The 23,337-nt window shown below is 29.8% G+C and overlaps 1 protein-coding gene across 2 annotated transcripts in view; it reads right to left on the bottom strand.

The window, feature by feature from the left end:
- Nucleotides 1-7,423, bottom strand: part of LOC132757409 (uncharacterized) — a 29,625-nt gene extending 22,202 nt beyond the window's left edge. The window contains exons 1-4 of one of the 2 annotated variants that reach the window (XM_060748681.1): nucleotides 7,150-7,423; nucleotides 2,471-3,025; nucleotides 1,789-1,860; nucleotides 170-620 (exon numbers count right to left, since the gene is read on the bottom strand). In XM_060748681.1, the coding sequence (XP_060604664.1) occupies nucleotides 170-464 (295 nt within the window). In that variant the 5' untranslated portion in view covers nucleotides 465-620; nucleotides 1,789-1,860; nucleotides 2,471-3,025; nucleotides 7,150-7,423. The remainder of the gene's footprint in view (nucleotides 1-169; nucleotides 621-1,788; nucleotides 1,861-2,470; nucleotides 3,026-7,149) is intronic. The other variant, XM_060748682.1, reaches the window with a different exon arrangement.
- Nucleotides 7,424-23,337: the final 15,914 nt, after the last annotated feature.

Raw genomic sequence — 23,337 nt, 5'->3', positions numbered from 1 at the left:
TTACCATTGCTCATTTTCATAAAATTTATAACAATTTCTTTGCCAACCAATCAAGGTTTTTGAACAAATTGTATGGAATATTTAGCATATTTATCACTCTAGATTGTTTTTCAAATAGCTTTGTATTAACCCATTCAAGATGCGGCATTAATGTCATTTAAAAACAAACCTGCTGCATCCTGTCTTTTTTTCACATCTTTAATTTCATCCTTCATTTCACCAACATTTCCTTCCATTTTAGTAACCGTTTCCTTCATTTCAACAAAGTTTTCCTGCATGTCATCTACGTTTTCTCTTATTTCGCCAACAGTTTCATCAACTTTACTTACATAAGCTTTCATTTCATCAATATTTTTCTTTACTTTACCAAAGTGTTCCTGCATTTCGCAAACATCTTTCTTTAAGATATTCGTCTCGGTAACAATTTCTCTTACGTCACTTACATTTTCTATCACATATTTCATGTCTTTTTATAATCGATCAACATCGGCTTCGTAGTCTTTCCACTTTTCTATTTCTTTCTGTATCCGTCTCTCCTCCTTGGTATCAAGGGGACAGGATTTAAAGTCGGCAATTGTTTGTCGAATATTAAGAGCTGGGGAACTTCGTCGAATAAGTATCTACAAAAAATATATAAGCTTCAATTTATTAAGATAATTTGTTCATGTATACAACTTAGCCCTCTTGACTCAAAAGTATAATCTCCCGTTTGTTGTTTTAAGCCATAAATGATTTTTAATGTTGTATTCAAACTTCATCACTCAATGAGAATGATGATAACGATGTACAATTAATTTCATGCAGACTCATGTTAATGAACATTTATCAAACCTATATTCTCAAGATTTTCTTTAAAGTTAACATTTATGGAAATGTTTTACATATAATAAACAATCATTGCAAAGATTTAACAGTCAGAAATCAATTACGATTTTCCAGAAAGAATTGAATTAAGCATTAAGATATGTGAACACAAAACGCAATGGGTCAAACGTAGAACATATAAAAGTTCAAACACGAATGAAATGATAGAAAGTTATATTAAACGTGACAGTATAAATAGAAATGCTAGACGTGCCTTTGTTTTTTTTTCGCTGCTAGACAGTTTGTTTTAAAACTGAGACAGTGCGATATAAAGGACTACAAATAGAAGACTGTTAATGTTTTAACTGTCAGTCGATTGCGAAGTTCACGTAGGAATTAATTGTATATTGTAGAAAGATATAAGAAAAAATTGTGCATTTAAGTACATATGATGATGGAAGAAAATTAATAATTTTGCTTTCAAAATGGTCAGTTTTTTTAACAAAGTGCCAAAACCTGTCATGGTGTTTCGATTTTACGACGGGAAATAATGTTTACATTATAACTTTATAATTCATGTTTTATTAGGATAAGTATTTGTAATAGATTTTAAAGTGTCCATAACAATTTTAATACTACCTGAACATTTGATAGCTAGGATATACCACTTTTTATTGTCTAAATATAAACACGCGGTGTTTGCTGAAACCTCTTTAATCTATCATACTTTATTTAGCGTGGCTTTATATTTGTTTACTTGAATGATTGCACATAGAAAAAAATGTTTGGTCTTGTCTTTATCAATCAAAGTAAATAATATCGTTCATGGTTTAAATTCGTTTTTTTTAATCTACAAATATAGCTGACATATACATTATGCATGTACAGAAGCATTTAATTCATAACTACGAAAGGGGGAAACAATCATGTGCACAATGTTAACACTACAAAATCTTTAGGGATACTATAATTGAAAATGTATACCTGCTCGATATCACTCCACCAAATAGTAAAATCATTAGGCAGTAATGCAGTCGTTGCTGATATATGACTTATCTTAAATAAAGAAAAAGACAACGTTTGTATCACAAACAAACTCGTGAAAAAAAAAAAATCAAGTCGTTGGAAATAGAATAATGCCCCAAGGTAGGTCCAAGTAGAGTTACCATGACATTGACTTGCATCAATGGCATGGTTCCTTTAACAAAAGCGTTTCAATCATATAGAAACATGAACAAATATTTTCTCATAATCTTAATAAGCCCAATTTGTTTAAATCAATCTGTAAATGAATGGCAAAAAGTATGACCACACGCAATCATAAATATAATGTTTTGACATTTTATAGCCATCACTTTCTAAACTGTTGAATGTGGCAAGTGTTCTTAATGTGCCACAGAATTATGCCTACTAATTTCAAGATCAGTTTCTTATTTCAAGATCAATTTCTTAGATGTGGAAATATGAAGAAAAAATGAACAGCGTTGTAGAATAGCATAAAAAGTACGATTTCAATTTATTTTTTTTAGTATATTTCATTAATATCTTTTACATACCTTCCTATTTTAAGTAACCAAGTAGATCAATGTATTAAAAATCCCTTTATGTTTTGTTTTAGGCATTTGGACCTCATTGAAGTTCTTTTAAAGTAAAATAAAAAACTTACTTTGTTTCGGAAATTCTTTAACCGACAAATATCTGCTTCCAATGATACATCAGTTGGTAAGGGAGATGTTTTCCAGTTAAACTTTTTGTTCAATTTGAAACAATTGAGGTTTCTAAGAAGACATATGATAAGAGTGATGTCCAGATCAAATGAAGTGGGGAGCATGCCACCCGGTGGAAATAATATGTCATATTGGACTTGGGTTATGATACCACGGCTTTTTAAATGCTGAATAGTGGCCTTTTCGTTTTTCAAACATGCCGATAGGGATATTCCATTTGCATTTAGAATGGTGTCCACTATATCTCTCAAAATCAAAAGACCTCCATCTATAATGAGTATCTGCAAACGAAACAGATGAATACGATTTTCCGTCGAGATGCTACCCGTTGCCATTTTCTTTTCCCGAAATGTGTGAAATCCGTTTTATATCTATATGTGTCGAAACGTTATGTCGGTGAATAAATACATCTATGTCACCTTTGATTTAGTCATAGCTTAAATCACTGCGGGAGGGGCTTCCATTCAGAGGGTGCTTTATGTGTGTTTATGGGTCTGAAAAAGATAAAGATACGGTGAAGGTGAACTAATCAAAAGAACAGAAAACAGAAAGAATTATACAACGCAATGAAAAAGGAATTGCACACATATGAGATTAAAACATTAAATGTTTTTTATTGTCTACTTTAAGTATACGTTTTATTAACGCAGGTACATTTTTGTATCAAACAAAAATTGTCGACTAAATATACTTAAAAAGCATGCACAAAGAAAAACAAATCTGCAGATGGTTTCCTTTTGAAAACTTTCAGAACGAACGAGTTTATATACAAATGACTATATTTATACGGCTAGTGCTGACATTTACAAATGATAAGATTTATACAGCTAGTGCTGACATCTATAAATGATTCTAGATTATAACAGCTGTTGCTGACATCTACAAATGCCTTGATGTATACAGCTTAAGCTGACATATACAAACGACTATAATTATACAGTTACTGCTGACATCTACAAATGACTAGAATTATACAGCTAGTGTTTATATCTACAAACAACTATTATTATACAGGTAATGCTGACATATACACATGAATAGAATAATACAGCTAAGGCTGACAACTGCAATTGACTAGATTTATACAGCTAGTGTTTATATCTACAAACAACTATTATTATACAGGTAATGCTGGCATATACAAACGACAGTATTAATAAATCTAAGGCAGACATCTACAAATGGCTATACTATACAGCTAGTACTGAGATATACAAATGACTTGGTCTATACAGCTAGTACTGACATTTTCAAATGACTTGATTTATACAGCTAGTGCTGACATCTACAAATTATTAGATTTATAAAGCAAGTGCGGACATCAACAAACGACTTGATTTATACAGCTAGTGCTGACATATACAAATGTCTAGATTTATACAACTAGTACTAACATATATAAATGACTTGATTTTTACAGCTAGTGATAACATTTTCGAATGACTTGATTTAAACAACTAGTGCTGACATATACAAAAGACTAGATTCATTCGGCTAGTGTTGACATATACAAATCACAAATGCTGACATATATTAACGACTACATTTATATAGCTAGTGCTGACATCTACTAAGGAATCGTTTTATACAACTAGTGCTTACATATAGAAATGACTCGATTTATACAGCTAGTGATAACCTCTATAAATGGCTAGATTTATTCAACAAGTGCTAACATACAAATGGCTAGATTAATACAACAAGTGCTGACATATACAAATGGCTAGATTAATACTACAAGTGCTGACATATACAAATGACTAGACTTATACAGGTAGTGGTGACATATACAAATTAATAGATTAATGCAACAAAATTACTAGATTTATACAGCTTGTGCTATAATATACATCATATGACTTGATTTTTTACAGCTAGTGCTGACATTTTCTAATGAGTCGATTTAAACAGCTAGTGCTGACATATAATAACGACAATATTTATACAGCTAGTGCTGACATCTACAAATGACTAGATTCATACAGCGAGTGTTGACATATACAAATCACTCTAGATTTATTCAACTAGTTCTTGAATATACAAACGACTATATTTTTATAGCTGGTGCTGACATCTACTAAAGAATCGATTTATACAGCTAGTGCTTACATAACGAAATGACTTGATTTATACAGCTAGTGCTTACATATAGAAATGACTTGATTTATACAGCTAGTGCTTACATATAGAAATGACTTGATTTATACAGCTATTGCTGGCATCTACAAATGGCTAGATTTATTCAAGTAATGCTAACATATACAATCGACGAAATTTATAGAGCTAGTGCTGACATGTACAAATGACTAGAATTATGCAGGTGATATCTACAATTCAACTTATTACAAAAACTAAGCTTGCCAAAAGCATATACATCGTTTTTTGGTATTTGCATTTTATATCTCAGAGAAATGCAAATTGTATTAACATGAATACATTATATTTAAGGACTAAAAATATGTTTATGTGAATACTAGTAATAGACTTTCAATTTATGCCTTACAACCGTCGTGAATATTGATATTGATAAATCAAAAACATAGTTCTTATACGTAGTTACCCCTTAATTAAGTAGTCATTTTTGCTGATACTATTATCTGAAGAAAACGGCGATTAATACGTGTAGAAAGTATACCCAAAAAAATTTTTTTGGGAGAAATAGCCCTACCAACAGAATGACTACAACGGCAAGTAACAACACTTATTATTAATTATCTCAATATTATTCATTAAGGGAGAAAGCTGTGTGCTTATAATAAATTTCAACAATTTTAACAACTATCGGGTCCGCTCCAGCTATAACCAGCACTTGAAAAATGGATAAAACAAAATTCGAAATAAAGTTTTATATAATTTTGAACATTGAAAAAATCATTTTATTTGTAAAAATGCAATACACAGAAATAGTCAAATGATTGTCAATACAAAACGTCCAACAATGAGTACAACAATGGTAAAGTGAAGTAAGCTGAAAAACAAGGATAACTCTTAGCAATCCTTGAATGTTTCTTGCATTCAAGAGATGGGAGTTCAAGCCATGCTTTTTTACGAGTATGCTCAATATAATAAAATTTCGACTTCAATTACATGTTTAAAATTAAACTAAAACAAACAAAAAATTAAGCAATTAAAACAACAACAAATCCAATATGTTTTTGATGCACATAACGGAAATGTTAATTTGTTCTACTAATCCCTCTGTTTTTGTAGAACATTAAAATGTTCTATTTAATTGTTTATCACACACCCGTGCCGATTTTGCGACTCCGTAAATATGGTGTTGCACGGTCGTGTATATATTTTGACGTGACGTCATTAGCGTTATTCAAACATAGTGTAAAGACGCGCTAAATGTTAAGCGTTAAACTATAGGTGCGTCAAAGAATAATGACTTTTATTTCACTTTAAACGGTCTTTATTTTGGGTATGTGATAAATAGAATTTTAAATTCGTGTAAGTTCATTACTGAATTTTTTTGCACTCGTTGAATAAAATTATATCATGCGAGAAGCCACATAATATAATTTTATTCAACTCGTGCAAAAAATTCAGTATTGAACTTACATTCATTCAATATCCTCTATTCATTTCAGGTTATAAAATCTTATATCGTCTTGTCATACGACTTTAATTCGAGCATGACACACAACTAAAAAATCGATATCTACAAAACTACCCTATTTTTACATCAGTATAACCTGATCCACATATAATTTAATATCTTTATATCAAAAATACGTATTTTTTCAAACTCTTACTATACCTATACTTCATGATATCTCTTATAAAATGATATTATTTTTTTAGAGGCATTTTTCCCAATTTATTATTTAGATATGACAGAATAGGTAAAATGTTTTAAGCTACAAAGGTTTTGATTTGCAACATTCAGATGATGATAATAATAATAATAATAATAATGATAATAATAATAATATTATAATAGTATATTGATAATAATAATAATAATAATAATAATAATAATAATATAAATAATAATAATAATAATAATAATAATAATAATAATAATAATAATAATAATAATAATAATAATAATAATAATAATTATAATAATAATAATAATAATAATAATAATAATGAATAATAATAATAATAATAATAAAGATAATAATAATAAAAATAATAATGATAATAATAATAATTATAATAATAATAATAATAATAATAATAATAATAATAATAATAATAATAATAATAATAATAATAATAATAATAATAATAATAATAATAATAATAATAATAATAATAATAATTATAATAATAATAATAATAATAATAATAATAATATAATAGTATAGATAATAATAATAATTATAATAAAAATAATAATAATAATATAATAGTATAGATAATTATAATAATAATAATAATAATAATAATAATTATAATTATAATTATAATAATGATAAATATTAATAATAATAATATTAATAATAATAATAATAATAGATAATAATATTGAAAATATAATGACAATAATAATAATAAAATACTTTCACAACTCAATCATGTTAACCTTTGCAACACACTAAAAAATAATTCAAAATTATTCAACATAATACTAGGTACATTAAAATATAAACAAAAAGTATAATACCGTTTTTACATTATCCATTTTCTTATTTTCAGTTGAGTTTAAAAAACAATAAAGAAGGCTTACATTTTGTTTTGTGTCATTAAAGTGTTGAAATATTATGATAACAGCATTGTAAGCGTATGTAGTCCAAATGCACGCTGCGATCATCTACACTATGTATCAGTTTAAATAGATATGTGTTGTAAGCCAATGAAATATCAACGAAAATCTAGAAGGATAAACACTAGTCTATCATGTGTTGATATACTTGAAGTATAGAAGTAGTCTAAAAAGCAAGCGTATTGAACTTACGGAAGCTGGCTTAATGAAAACGCAATGTGCGAACATGTTACCAAAACATGACCGAAATGACTCTATACCTTTATGTTTTAATTACTATTTTATGTTAATTAAATTACTACTTGCTTAACGCTATGTGCCAATAGGAGATTAGCTTACATTGTTTGCTCGATATATAAATAAAGACAAACAATGGAAATCATAAGGTTAGCGAAGAGGTTACTATAGCACTATGTGCTATGTCTTCTGGCAAAGTAAGATTAGCCAACCCTCACACAAATAAGGCTTAAAAAAGATAGCACAATAATCTCGCCCAGTTAAAATCATTGAGAAGTCTTAAAATAGTCAGAGAAATTTTCTTCTGATATACATCTATTTTTGAAATATTGATTCTTTATAGACCTAAGTTAGGGTTTGTAACATAATGGCATAAAAATTTGTTAAAATATTGGGCTTAATTTCGAATTGAAAATTGCAATAACCTTCAACTTTGTATTTTCCCATTCTTTATCATATTCTCATCAACCTCAACTTTGTAATTTTCCATTCTTTATTTTTTTCTCATCAATGTGATACAGTGTATACAACATATGATGAATGAAAAGCATATGAAAAAGCACGTTGTTACTCTCTGCAGAGTGAAAGGAGACTTTGTATATGTTTATATCATAATACAAGTGAACTCATTGTTGCATAATGGAGTATTAAATATCACACTTTATCTACATCTTGAGCATAGAACATGTATGATATATCCATTAGTATGGGACATTCATGATTGTGTAATAGGGCTACATTTAAGTAAACGTAAACTGTTTTCTTGCCCTTTTTTGCTTATTTCCTATACCTAAGTTTGTTACTTTAATCTAATTGGTGCTATCGGTTTATTTCAATATTTTTATTGGTCGACTTAATTGAAATTATTCGATTAGTTTATAACGTTTTATGAGTTATTTTGAACAATCAATAAGTAAAGAAATCATTGTCATGACTACCAAATGTGTATAAATACCGAATGAATTTCTTTATTACCTGTCTTTGGAACTGGCCGACAGGTCACTTCAAAGCTTTAGAGCTTTGACACCTTTTCAAAGCTTAATAGTTTTTACTGTATTTAAATCTATATGATTTATTGAATAACGGTCAAGATCATATAATGCAAATTTTTATGGATTTATATCATGCTCAAATATGATGCTCAAATAAAGATTTATCAATTTTGTAAGTTCCAAAAAGCATTATTTATCAAAATAGCACCGAATTTAATATTTCATGTAAATAAAGGGAGGTTATTAAAAACATTATTTTCCATAAAGTCTAAGTTATTTTTTTTCCAAAAAGAAATGAATGCTTATATTTTAATGATTACATATAATATGTATTAAGATTTGCAGTACATATTTTACATACTCTTTGATTTTTGAAAATTGTTTTATAAGCATATTTATATACATATATATAATTTCACTTAAGTGTGGTATTCAACCTCAATTACAACATACAGGATCTTTAAACTTGTTAATAAATACATAGAAATTCTTTTAAATAAATAATCATAAGTACTAGATACTTGTTTGAAATGTAATCTCATTCAAGCTTTTGATAAATAAATTCTATGATTATCATTTAAATAAATCCCATACTGTAGTAGTGTTAAATTTATAAAGTCTTGTGTTGTATTTTCTTATATAATAGTAGCTTGAAGGTAGCGTCCAAACACCACAATCATAGCCAATGGCTGGCAATTAGAGTTCAGAGAAGCTGGGTAAAGTATCGTTTAAAGATATCTATATGATCATGTGATGTACGTATAATTATATATGACTATCCAGAGCACCACTGAGTGTTGGGCTCGACTCAACTTAGACCACTGTTAATAAACCGGCACTATTACATTGGTGCCGTGACGACTGGACTTTTTATTGTTTATAACGCAACTCTTTTACATTGGTGTCGTGACAGCTGGATTTCTAATTTTTTATAACTTGACTCTATTACACTATTGTCGTGACAGCTGAATTTTGATTTTTGTATATTTGGTGTACGTCTATAGAGGATATTGAATGAGTGTAAGTTCAATACTGAATTTATTGCACGAGTTGAATAAAATTATATTATGCGAGCCTCTGGCGAGCATAATATTATTTTATTCAACGAGTGCAATAAATTCAGTAATGAACTTACACGAATTTAATATTCTATTTATCACATACCCAAAATAAAGACCGTTAAAAGTGAAATAAGAGTCATTTTTCATTGGCGCTCCTATAGTATAACGCTAATTTTTAGCGCGTCTTTACACTATGTTTGTATAACGCTAATGACGTCACGTCAAAATATATGCACGGTCGTGCAATACCATTTTTACGGAGTCGCAAAATCGGCACGGGTGTGTGATAAAGTATTTTATTTACTTATTCTGTACTTTAGTTATATGAAAAATACATATGTTTCGTACTTACGTATAAATTTAAATATATAGTTTTGTTGGTCTTTTAACGGCAGAGGGAATTTAAATAGGGCTAAGTAAAGTTTTGTTATATTAAGAAAAACAGTACTCAATCAGAATCAAATTGGAAATTACTCATGTTTTCTAGTATATTACACTAGAATATCGTCTGCTAAATTTTACATTAAGCATGATAAGTCGTGTGGTATTTTTTTTTCATTTAACGGTTAATCGAGTAAATATTGCCAGGTGTATAGCGCGTTGTGTAATATGAGTTTAAACCGGTTATAGGTTGGTGGTGTATAAAATAATCATAAATGTATGTGTATTGATTATAGAATATAAACTAAAATAAAAAATATAAAATAAAAAACATAATTAAGGCGGACGCTCCTGTTAATAGGATATTAGTTAAACTAAATAAATCTATTTAATGGTTCACTATTGAAATTAAAAGAATAGATTTAAACTCTATAGAAATAATCTTAAAATATAAACATATAATTATACTAAGTTGTCAAAACTTTATTAAAGACTAGCAAAAATATTGTGTTAAAAAACTCTAAGTAAGAGTGTCATAAAGTTATGTTTGTGGTTAAAGTTAAACCTTTGAAATTGTGTGAACAATGATACATTACAAATCTTGATTTAATGTGATTTAACTTTAAAATGTTAAAAAGGTTAAAGTACAACTGAGGTATAAATCATTTTCTTTTACTTAAAAAGGTGTTATGATTTAAGTATGACTGAGGGAAATTTACTGATTAATTCTGATTGTTGTGGTCAGTACCGTGCAATAGATACTTCGGGGTTCAATGCACAAAATACGTCTCTCACGAGAAACTTTAAAAACACCTACTTGTGCTCACAATATAAAGTCTTTTCATGCAACGGAAGGACAGGTAAACACGCATTCTTCACCGAGGTATAGGGAAACTTTCCATAATACGTTTTATGGGACTGATTCATTTTTATATTCCCCTACTTTTAGACAAGAGTTTAGTACTCCGAAAGTAAGATTTAAGTGACATTCTCTTACTGCTCGATGTGAAACAAATGCCGGATTATTACGTATTGATGATAGTCATAGCTTACTCTTGTATACGGGAAGAACTCATGATGACTTAGAAATGTCTATTCTTGGGGTTAGAGTGGCTGATTTTGATAAAAAGCCTGTGCTTTTCCCTTTAAAAACTGATTATACTGCTCCTAATGTGACAGTAAGACATTATAGCCATATGAGGAATTCACCCTCTTTAGAGACAAAGTGTAACATTAGTAGCGTTACGTCAACGGTTATGGTAAATACGCGACAGACACCGGTGCCACCTACTTTATTGAACCATTATTCACAAGACTTTCCAAGTAATTTATCTCAGGGAAACGCATTTATTCCTACAACTTATGGTGTTCCGATATACACAATGTACTCGGGTATTGCAAATACTCGGCAATTCTCTGTTATGGATATTAGTCCTGGTCATTTCGATGGTACTACTAGTGAATGGTCCGATTATATTATCACTTGAGCAAGTAGCCAACTGAAAAACTTTGGATGATCAACAAAAAGCATGCATGTTAACAATTCATTTGCGGGGGGGGGGTGCAGGGAAGCACAACGATTACTTTCTACATTGCAAGTTTCAACATGCAAGTTATTTGGAAACTAAGCGTGTGTTAACGCAAGATTAAGTCCACATGAACGTGAAATAGCATTTCGCTCTGAATAGAAGCAAGAGTGAATCCGCTTCGAACTATGGTTATGCACTTCGCAGATAAGCACAAAAAGAATTCCCTTTAATGCATAGTGATGCTTTAGAAACGTGTATTATTGACCAATATATTCCTGGAATAGGTACTTTTGAATTAACCTTTTACCCCATGAGCATTTTGCAAAAAATGACCGTTTTCATTTAAAAGCCTCCTGTAACAAGTTCAAACTGCTATGAAACTATGAAAAATGCTTCAATACTGATGAAACTTGGCACAAAGTTGACTAGACCATAGCTTCTGCAGCATGCTCAATCGTAAATTTCCTGTTACAATGGCAACGAGGAGACGTCTCAAAATTGCCAAAAATCACTATTTTGCATTGTTTTTTCCATCAAACTTGATTTCAAAGTGCTGCGTCTTCTCAATGAATTGAGATAGAGTAAAAGGCTTTTCAGCGTCGGTTAATAGTTGCCCTAAGATCGACCTGGGGCCATTTTAAGCCTGTCACATGTCCAAAAGGGGGCAAAAAGCCGGCAAAACACGTCTTTATGAGGGAAAAGGTTAAGAAAGCACGTACAATTTACGCATCCTATTACTTTGGATAACGCAATTAGTGCTGCCGTAAAATTTATGTCATTACAGTTTTCCGTAGATAATAGACGATGAAAGGGAGTTAACTCATCCATTGAATGCTATTTTGTCATCATCAGTTGCGTCCCTTAGGACTACAAATTTAAAAACTGATTGTAAGTTTAGACGAATTAAAGCAAATAATGTCTTCTCTTTTTTATCAAAAGTTCGAGCAAAAATTTCAACAAAAGACAGATTCTTATAAAAAGAAAACATATGGAACTCAGTATTGAGCAAATAATCCCTCAAGACTTTACCAAAACATTGGTGGTGATAGGCTTTCAATGAGACGCAGTATAAGCCCTATGCGTAACTATAGTAACGCGTATCCACCAAACCAATCATTAATATGGTTCAGCTGCAAATACCAATTATTTCTCTTATTCTAGATATCAACAAAATATGACTCAAAGACATTCTGCTTATAAGAAACCTAGTTTTAAAGAAATACAGTGTACTTACTGCCATAAGAAAGGTCACATCGAGAGCCGTTGTTATGCTAAGAGAAATGCTTTAAATCAGGGAAACTAGGTTAGACTGAAGTTGAGGCCAAAACGTCAGTCAATTCTCAATTGTTTAGGCCTATATAATTACGTATTAGATAAGCTAGTACAATTGTTTGTACTTCACCTCAATCTGAGGGATAAAATAACCTTACAAAAGATTTATTGCCTGAAATGACATATAGTTCAACTTTTAATTATAAAAACAAACCTTATAAGCAGTATATTCCAGAAATTATTATTACACCCCCTTTAAATGAAAATGTAAATGACCAAGAAAGCCTATTACTAGTAACTGTGAGGGTCAAGAAGTTATACACTTTAAACCGGAAGATAAGGGTCATAAAACATCTCGTTCTATAAACGAAAGTGAAAGAAGGGACTGAAAACTGAAAACATCTGTCTCTTCAGGGCAAAATATTAACAAGCATAATCTAGAAAAAAGGAAATTATTTCAGAACTTCAAAATGTTGACAAAACTTCTTGTTATTATGTAAAAATAATGTAGGCTCACTTAAAGGTGGGATGTTAATTGATACTGGATGTTCTATTTCTATATTGTCAAGTTCATGCTATAAAAGGCTTCAAAATAAACCCAATTTAGTCTTTACTAATACACAATTATCTATTGCTGATGGAGCAAAAGTACAAATCGCTGGAAAATGTGTATTACACTTTGAAATAGAGCATATTTCTTTCACTCTCGAATTTGTAGCAGCTGACATAGAGGTGAAAATTGGCATATAATTTCTTTTAGAATTATAATGCAAGTCTTAAAATACACAAACGTATGCTAAAAACTAGATTAGGAAAAGTAAGAGATCATAACTTCAACTCTAGAATATGTACAATGGTACAGTTAATCTATTTACTTCCTAGAAAAGAAGCATACTTAAACAATTTAAATCATAATGACATGAATGTGCTAAGTCCAACGCACATGTACTGGTTTGTAGACAAAACATAATTGGTACAAACATGCATAAATATGCAGTTGCGACAAATGAAACGAAATCCTTGGGATTAGTCTTTGAGAGAACCAATCAATAGCATATTTAGACAAAGATAAATATGCAAAAACTGATGACATGGCTTAAAAGAGTAAATATATCAGTTTAACAGGATAATCTATATCTCAGGCTTAGACTTTTGTACAGAATGGATGGTAAGGAAATGCAAAGTTTAAGTTACTAAGTCTTTTAGAGCTTGTTTAAAGCTAGGCTAGATAAAAATCTAGTACTTTCTCCTTTGTTAGAATTAATTCAAACGGCTGTAGGGTTATTGACCCTATTAAGTATACGATTGGTACCATAAGTAACTTTGATAATGTCTGAGTTGTTTATTACCATGTTGAAGATTTATGGCCCAAATGATGATAATATAATTATTTTTCAAATGCTTGAAGACTTTATTCTTGAAAGCGATGACAATAATTTTATAATCAGTGGCGACTTTAATACAGTGATAAATTCAAATATCGATAAAAAGAATGGAAAACCTCAAACAAGTAGAAAATGTCGAGATAAAATAAAAAGTATGTTAGAAACATGTAGCTTATGTGATATTTGGCGCATAAAACACCTAAAAAAGAGACAATTTGCATGTCATTCAAATGGAAAACCAGTTATATATTGCCGATTAGATTATTTTTTGGTATCTCACGTGCTATGTAACATCATTTCAAAATGTTATATATTTCACACGGATATAAAACAGAGCACTCTTCAGTAACTTTAACAATAAATGATAATGCAGTGACAAACGGGCCTGGTTATTTTAAAAAGAACAATTCTTTATTATTAGATGACATGTTCCAAAGTCAAATAAAAGCAACTATAATCTCAATAGCAGAAATAAATAAAGCATGCAATCGAAATGCTCTATGGGAGGTTATAAAGGGAGGAATAAAAAATGAAACAATTCGATATGCAAGTCAAAAGAAAAAGAAAGAAAAAGAAAATGAGTTAAATTTGATGAAAGAAATCAAACAATTAGAAGAAAAAATACTAACTACTAACAATGATGAACAAAGCAATGAAAATAAATTACATAAAGAAATGATATCTAAAAAGCAAGAACTTGAACAAATTTATGAATACCATGTAAATGGCTCGATTTTTAGAGCACGTGCTATTCACATAGAACAAAATGAAAAAAAAATAGTAAAAACTTTTCTAACTTAGAAAAGAACCATGCGGAGAAAAAAATTGTGCACAAGTTAAAAATAGAAAATAATGAAATTACAGACGCAAAACAATTATTTAAAGAAATTTTTTTTTTTGAAAATTTATACAAATACAGAGCCCAACAAAGATCAAATCTAATTTTTTTTTGATACAGACATTAAATCATTTAAATAAAGAAGAAAAGTGCATATGTGAAGGAATATTAAATGAATATGAATGTAAAATAGCTTTATCAGAAATGAAAAACAACACAAGTCCAGGATCGCATGGCTTAACCGTTTTATAAGGCATTTTGGAATACTTTTTTCTTGATTCGATTAATTACTCTTTTTAGATATCAAAACTAACAACTCTTCAAAGACAAGGAATTCTATCCCTTATACCAAAGCCAGAAAAAGATCTTACAAACATATCAAACTGGAGACCAATACGTTTGCTTAACACGGATTATAAATAAGCAACAAAACCTATTTTAATCGCATAAAAAGTTTTGCCAACTATAATAAGTTTCAATCAAACAGGTTTCATAAAAAACCGTTATATTGGTGAAAACGTAAGGATGATTTTTTTTTTAAACAATTGGTGAAAACGTAAGGATGATTTTTTTTAAATAATTGAATATCTGCAAAAAGAAAAACCCAGCTTTATTATTCTTTGCCGATTATGAAAAAGCATTTGATAGTTTAAATCATCAGTTCAACTTTAATACTCTTGAAAGCTTCAATTTTGGTAATGATTTTATACAATGGGTCAAACTTTTTACCCTGATATTTCAAGTATTATTGTTAATAATGGTCATTTCTCAGAGCCTTTTACCATAGAAAGGGGTCTTCGACAAAGATATCCTTTGTCATCATCATTATTTATCGTATGTTTAAAAATTTTATCCAATTACATAGAAAAACATAGTGAAATAAAAGGAATAAAAATCGTGGAAAATGAAATAGAAAAATCCTTCTATGCAGATGATGCAACTTACGTAAACGATGGTTCAGTTAAGTCTTTCGAAAAACTTGTCTATGTCATAATGTGATAACAGAATTTAGTAAAATTTCTGGTTTAAACCTTAATTTAAAGAAATCAACAATATTACGGGTCGGGTCATTTTAAGATACTTTAAGTGGACAGCAAAAACATTAGGCTTTTTATTTTCGTCAGATTACAAGAAAAATACAAACATAAACAAAAGATTTTTTCAATTGCCTAAAGCAGTGGCAACACAGAAAACTACTTTGATGGGAAAAGTAATAGTGATCAAAACTTTTGCATTGCCAAAATTAATATATCCTTTTTCAGTTTTAGCAACCCCCCCCCCCTCATTTTTAAGATGAAAAAAATAACTAAAGCGATGTTTCACTTTCTATGGGCAGGAAAACCAGAAAAAATAAAACGCAAAACTGTAAAACTTAATGTCCAAAATGGAGGACTAAAAATGATAGACATTACATATTATCTTAATGCAGTAAAAGCAAGCTGGGTACAAAGGTATATAAACAAAGATAATGAGGGTTCATGGAAACTTTTTGTAAAACACAACATAAAGCAGTATGGAAATGATTTTATCTTCCAATATAATCTTCCAAAAATGATATTGATACTTTATATCCACATATTTCGTTCATGAATGATGTGTTCTTTCGTCTTGGTTTCACAAAGATAATGTTAAAGACATACTAGTAGTATGGAATAATTCTAGCATTTAAATTGACAACAAAATGGTTTATTATAAAACATGGCATGATAAAGGCATATTTTATATAGAACATCTTTATGATTATAGGAGAAAAGCCTTTTATAAATATGATGATTTTAAAAACATTCACTGAATAGAAAATGCTGATTATTTAAGATACGTTATGCTAATAAACAATATACCAAAACAATACCTTGAGAAAGTAAAAAACAACACAACTTATATGGAAGAACAAGATACGCTTCTCAATAAAATTCAAAAATCTAAAACAATAAATAAACTTTTATATAATATCCAACTTGAAAATAATGAGAAGGTAAAAAATTTTGCTGCAGTAGTTTAGAAACACTTCATCATCTATTTTGGGAATGTAATATTGTGCAAAATTTATGGTCAAACTTGCATTCTTTTCTCTTGTCTGTCAATCTTCATTTTTCATACAGTAAAGAGACATTGTTTTTTGGAGAGCTTACAACAATATAAATAGTAATGTAGTAAATTATATCATTATTTTAATGAAATATTACATTTTAAAAATGAAATATCAAAGAAGTAAGTCCACTTTTGATATTTTTAAAAACTTTTTGCTGCTAAGGATACAGATAGAAGAAGCAACAGCATGGTCAAATGATAAAATTGAATCGTTCAAACAAAAATGGAGTAAACTATTTAACTCTTTAACAAACAATACTGTTGAGAAAAACAATAATATTATGTAAATTAAACCATAAAACGTAAACAATTAAATGAAACTGATTCATTTGTCTCCTTTTTTCTTTTCTTTTGTGTGTGTGTGTGTGTGTGTGTGTGTGTGTGTGTTGGTGCGTGTGTGCGTGCGTGCGTGTGTGTATGTGTATGTGATTTTTTTAGTGTAGGAATGTTAGTTTTTTAAGTAGATTCATTTTCTTTCTTTATGTTTTGAAAGTTTGTTTTTACATTTATTTTCTTTGTGGAGTTTCTGTCGTATCAACCTTATATCATTTGTTGTAATTGAAAAAAAAATTTTTGTTCGTTTGGTTATTTTTTTTGAGTCTGTGATGTCTGCTTCTTGATTGTAACAAGTGACTTTGTGGTAAATGTTTGGTTAATGAATGTGTTTTTAAATGAGATGGATATGTTTAATATTTAGTTACAAATGTTGTTTGTAAATGTGAATGATTGTTTTTATATGTTTTTTAAATAAGACATAAATGGAAAAAAAAGATTGAGTTTTCTTTAAAAAAAAAGTCAGAGTTATTAGGGCTTACCTAATAAGGCAGATATCGAGTGATGAAAATTCATTTTTAGGTTAAAATGGAGAACTTTTAAACATTTTCGGCCCGGTTCCAGTCCCACAGGCTAGGTTTATATCGTTAGCATACATGGTGGTGTAGGTATGGATGTCTGCTAAAGAATGAGACCACTTATAGGTATGTTTGTGGTTCATATGGGGGTCTAGGCAAGTCATATAAGGTGAAAAGTCAACGTTCTTACTTATATTTTTTAACAATTTTGGTGATATTTAATGGATTTTTTTCATTATTTTTAACTATAAATTATGATCTTAACATTTAATATTTTTTAAAATTAATACATCATATTGTAGGGATAGATGTGTGTTTTAAAATGAAAATATACATTTAAAAAAAATCGGCGTTTTTCATCATTTTCATCTATGAATTATGACTTAATTATGACTTTAATAATTAATATATTTATAAACAATTATATGTACTTTTGATAAAATCGCGGGGATTAATTATGTCATCATTTATGAATGTATCTTTATTTTTTTATCCTTTAGGTATACAAAAGGACTTTATAACAAAAAAAAAAGAATCATGTCGATATATTTGTCCAACTATTTTTTAAAATGATTTCATGTATGTGTATAAAACGGAAAATTTAGGTACGGAACAGTAGAGAATTTTGGAATTTAACCTGAATTACGCACAGACAGACATACAGACAACTAATAGTTTTTTTTTTCAAAAACTGTTTGGTTTAACATAATTTAGTACCAAGAAATGTTTATTCGTTATCTATAAAGCTTATAATTTAACTTTTAAGTATAAATCAAAGGTAATTTTAGGCAAAACTTGCTATATTTCATACATCTTTCCCGACGAAATGGTCGTATGATAAGATTATGCTCTTCTATATTCCTTTAGACTATTATTAAAATATTAAATTTAAAGAAATTTCAAGTTAATATCTTATCTCAAACAATTTTTACGGACATTTTAAGTTCATTAAAAAAACGAAAAAATGTTAGGGTAGGATTAGGGTACGTTTCAACAGGTTTTAGCCTAAATTACGCACAGACAGACACACATGTATACATTATTTTTACATATTCCCCTTTAGGAGATGGTAAACTATACAAAGAATGTTTTATTAGAAAAAGAAAACGATAATTTGTGATTTTAACGGTCATTTTTGTGTCATTTTAAGGCTATTTCCAAGGTTCTCGGGGTATATATAGAGATGAAAATAATATTGTAAATGATATGTGTTTCTGTTTATATATATTCAAGGTAAAAATTGAACATAAATTCATTATTTCCAATCAATGTTTAAAGTCACAAAATAATTTTATGTATAGGTGTCCGGCACCGCTGATAGAAAATTACGAATTTTGGGGGTTGGGTCAGGATAGTACTTTGACCTACTATAGTACTCCCTTCTAAATAAGGTCATGATCGGACAACACCTTCCCCACCGCACAAAGATTTTTAAAAAACACGCGGACTTATAGCACGGAAACTATAATAAGGTTAGGGTTAGGGTAAGGGATAAATACAAAATGCAACAACGGTTTATGCAACACTTTTTTCTGATTGGTCGGAATATTCACGTGTTTTTTTTCAATATGTATGCGAACGGACTTCTAAATACAAATTGAATGATACAATGTCTTTTTTGAAGTTGCTTTGTTTGAGGGAGACTAAAAAGTGTTTGTGTGCGTTATTTTAATGGTAGATTGAATTGTTTGATAAAACGTGCAGAATGTGAATTGAAATTTTTATTTTGATTTGGATATATATAATTGATAAACATGGATTATGGCAATCTCTCTATGGTATTCCTAAAAAAGGTGTTATTTGGATAAGAAAAATTTTCTTGAACGCCGCCTTTCCTTGTTGATCTTGTTTATCATATTTTGTGTTACATTTGTGTTATGCAGTGCAGTTACTGGGTGGATTCGATGACGGCGATGGATGATGATGACTGATGGTTGGTTGACTGATTCATTACAAAAACTTTTGACTATGTGTTATGAAATTTAAAGCATTGACACTGCGTTTACTATTGCTTTGGTTTATGACTAAGTGTGGTCTTTAGGGAGAGTGAAGTGTGAGCCAAACCTGGCGACAATGAGTTGGGTGGCGCCCTATGATACCCCTTCTTTTGAGAAGCTAATACCGGCTATAAGTCCGGGGGGACCAGGTGCCTTTGCTTTCCGATGAACAAAAATAAGATTATATGTGATTAGAGTAAGGGTTAGTGGTAAAAGTAAAATAGTTCAGCCCCAGTTCAGCCCCATTTGAACTTTGTTCACCTTTTTTATTATGGTTCAGCTTCGGTCAGCTTCCTCTTTCCCACTTTTCACGACTGCATCTATCCTGATTTGTTACTGAGCCGAGCTTACATGATTCAAGATGAAATGAAGCTCAACCGAAACTAATCCAAAGCTGATCCAGTGCTGAAACAAAGATTTTAGCAAGCTGAACCGATCCTGATCTGTGGCTGAACCCGAGCTGAAATGGTAGAAGCTGAAACTGATCTGATCCGGTGCTGATTCTATGGTGATTCTAAGCTGAACTGAAGGTGATACGAAGCTGACTCGATCCTAATTTGTGACTGAACCCGAGCTGATACGAACAAAACTGAACCGAAGCTGATCCCAACCTGAACCGATCCTGAACCGACCGGTGATATGAAGCTGAACCGATCCTGATTTGTTATCGAACCTTGGCTGAGTTGATAAAAGGTAGGCCTAATACGAAGCTGAACCGATGCTGAACCGAAGCTGATCTGTCCAAGCTGATCCGATGCTAAACCAAAGATTATATGAAGCTGAACCGATCCTGATTTGTGGCTGAACCCGAGCTGAAATAATAAAAGCTGAACAAAAGCTGCAGACATTTTCACAAAAAATCTTACGATTTATCTTAAGTTTTTCACTTACGATAATCGTAAGTTAAATCTTAAGTCATTTTCACAAAGCCACTCGTAAGTTAAAATTTTATCTTAAGATAAAAAATTCACTTACGATAAATCTCACGACAAAAACATCCCTAGCAACGTTCATTTGATAGTGATGTGCATGCTCTATATTTGATTCCGGTTTTAAAATCAAGTAATCAAGAGCTTGAAATATCTATTGTACACAATTAAATTCAATAAGAACAAAAAAATGATTCAAACTGATGTAATGTATATCTTGATTGAAGATAATTATATTTATCTAAAAGAACAAAAGTCTACTATGTTATTAATAAATAAAAAGGTACCATTAGTACATGCTGGCAATGAAATCGAACTCACCAATTGTACAAATTATAAGTTTTCAATAATACTACAGTATAGCTCACATTTAAACTATTTATAACCCTCTCCATCGTGACGTCATCAAGACATGACGTCACAAATGTTAATGTTGAAAAATAATTATACCTTAATTTGTGTTATTTATAGCATACTGTTTGCTTAATATATACTTGTCCTCCAATTTTTTGTTTGTTTTTATTCAGTTTAGGTAAAAGATACATGATATTTTACCCTAGGTAATGAGAGAAAAAATTACACTTACGAACGGGGAACACCTATCGTAAAGTTCCGACAGATTTTGCACTTAAGATTTTCTTAAGATTTTTTGTGAAAAGGAGATTTATTGTAAGATTTCTCTTACGATAAAAAATTGTCGTCAGATTTTTTGTGAAAATGTCTGCTGAACCGAAGCTGAACCGAAGCTGATCCAATGCTGAACCAAAGGTTAGGGTTAGGGTATAGGCAAAAGTACGAAATGCGGTCTGGTCTTACACTTACCCTAACCTAACACGTTCACCTAACAATTACTCTTACCCTAACCCTCTTACATTCTACCCTTACCTATTACCTCGTGGCAGTGAAAGGGTTAACTTCAAGTATATAGACGTAAACTTCTAGGTTCGAATCCTGGTTCAGCCACTTTTGTTTCTTTTCTTATTGTAATTGATATAAAACTTGCCATTTCTCTCAAATCTAGTGCAAACCGTTTTGATTTTGTGTGTTTATTTAATCTGTGTAGTATTTTTATTTGTATTATAAGCGCGTTGTACTTTAATTAAAGATAGTGCAATTAAATAAAACATAAAACTGTATAAAAACACTACTGAAAATATATCATAAAACCAGCTGCAGTAAAATGATTTCAAATTAATTCTTGCAATTTAATTCTAAAATAAAATAATCAATGCGTATCATTATGACGTGATGTTGATTATGTATCGAACCAGAGACCTTCAAATTACTAGTCCGGTATCTATGAACAGGAACTTAAAACTGTAAAAATGTAATTAATTAGATTTTCTAATTGATGTTCATATTCTGTTACATACCTGATGTTTATAGATGGAAAATCGCAAATAAAGTGAAAATAAACTCATTAAATAACACAAATTAAAAACTGTCAACTCATTTATTCATATTACAAAACCAAATCACGTAACTATAACTGTAACAGTTGGTTTAATATTGTTCACGAATTGTGATAGTTATTACATTTCTAGACATAATCGAGTTACCTTTCTGGTTACATTTGAATTTAAAATCCGGGATTCATAATAGTCTTTGATAGAGAACATCTTAAAGATTCCTGTTATATCAAGGAGGGAAATGTTTTATATAAACTTATAAATGAAATACTGAGAACTATTGATGAAATAAAATGCGTATTTTCATGTTCCGTATTTTCACTGTAAAAAATATTTTTCTCTTTAGTGAAACATATTTTCTGTATTTTCACTGGTGTCTCGCCAGACTACGTTCTTCTAATATACATACGCCGATTATGTAAACTTTTTGGTTATGTGATTAGCACCTGTGCTTAACACGAGATCAAATAATGTATTTTCCAAAAACATAATTTCTACTTTAACTTTCTCTCTACTTAAAAAGAAAGGTGAATAAACACACGTGATTTTACTCCTCGTAAAAATTAATTTAGACCTTTTCCTGCATTCGTAATTTAAAAAATATTAATTGACATTTTGTATTGCTTTTTACTTTTACACATGCAGTATCTTTTTCGCCAAGACCATGATACTTAGTTATAAAGCTGAATGCAAACTAATATATTGGCCAACGAAAGCGCAGGTCCAAATATGATAATGACTATTTTTATGTAAAATAGGCGTTGTACGAACGGAATTTGTTATAGTATCGACTTTCGTCTTCTATGGAAATTAACACGCATAATTGAAGAAATACAGCGTTTTTATTGAATGACAAATAAAGGTGACACTAAATGTAATTTAATAATCATTTTATGATCATATCAGCAGTCATTATTTAAATTTTATCCGAATTGGTTATTGAATAGATAATGTGTTGCAAAAAAAAACGTACAAGTCTTGGCCTACAAGATAATAACTGTACATACACAAATGAAAGAAATGAAACATTTAAATTAATAATATACTTAAAAATGAAAGTTTAAAATATTTTTTCTACAAATTCCAAAATACCAAGTTTATTGTGTAAATTGATCGG

The sequence above is a fragment of the Ruditapes philippinarum genome, unplaced genomic scaffold, assembly GCF_026571515.1.
Source record: "Ruditapes philippinarum isolate M1 unplaced genomic scaffold, ASM2657151v2 ctg4003_1_1_1_1, whole genome shotgun sequence".
NCBI classification, from domain to species: Eukaryota; Metazoa; Mollusca; class Bivalvia; order Venerida; family Veneridae; genus Ruditapes; species Ruditapes philippinarum.
This window is presented reverse-complemented; position numbering and strand designations above follow the sequence as displayed.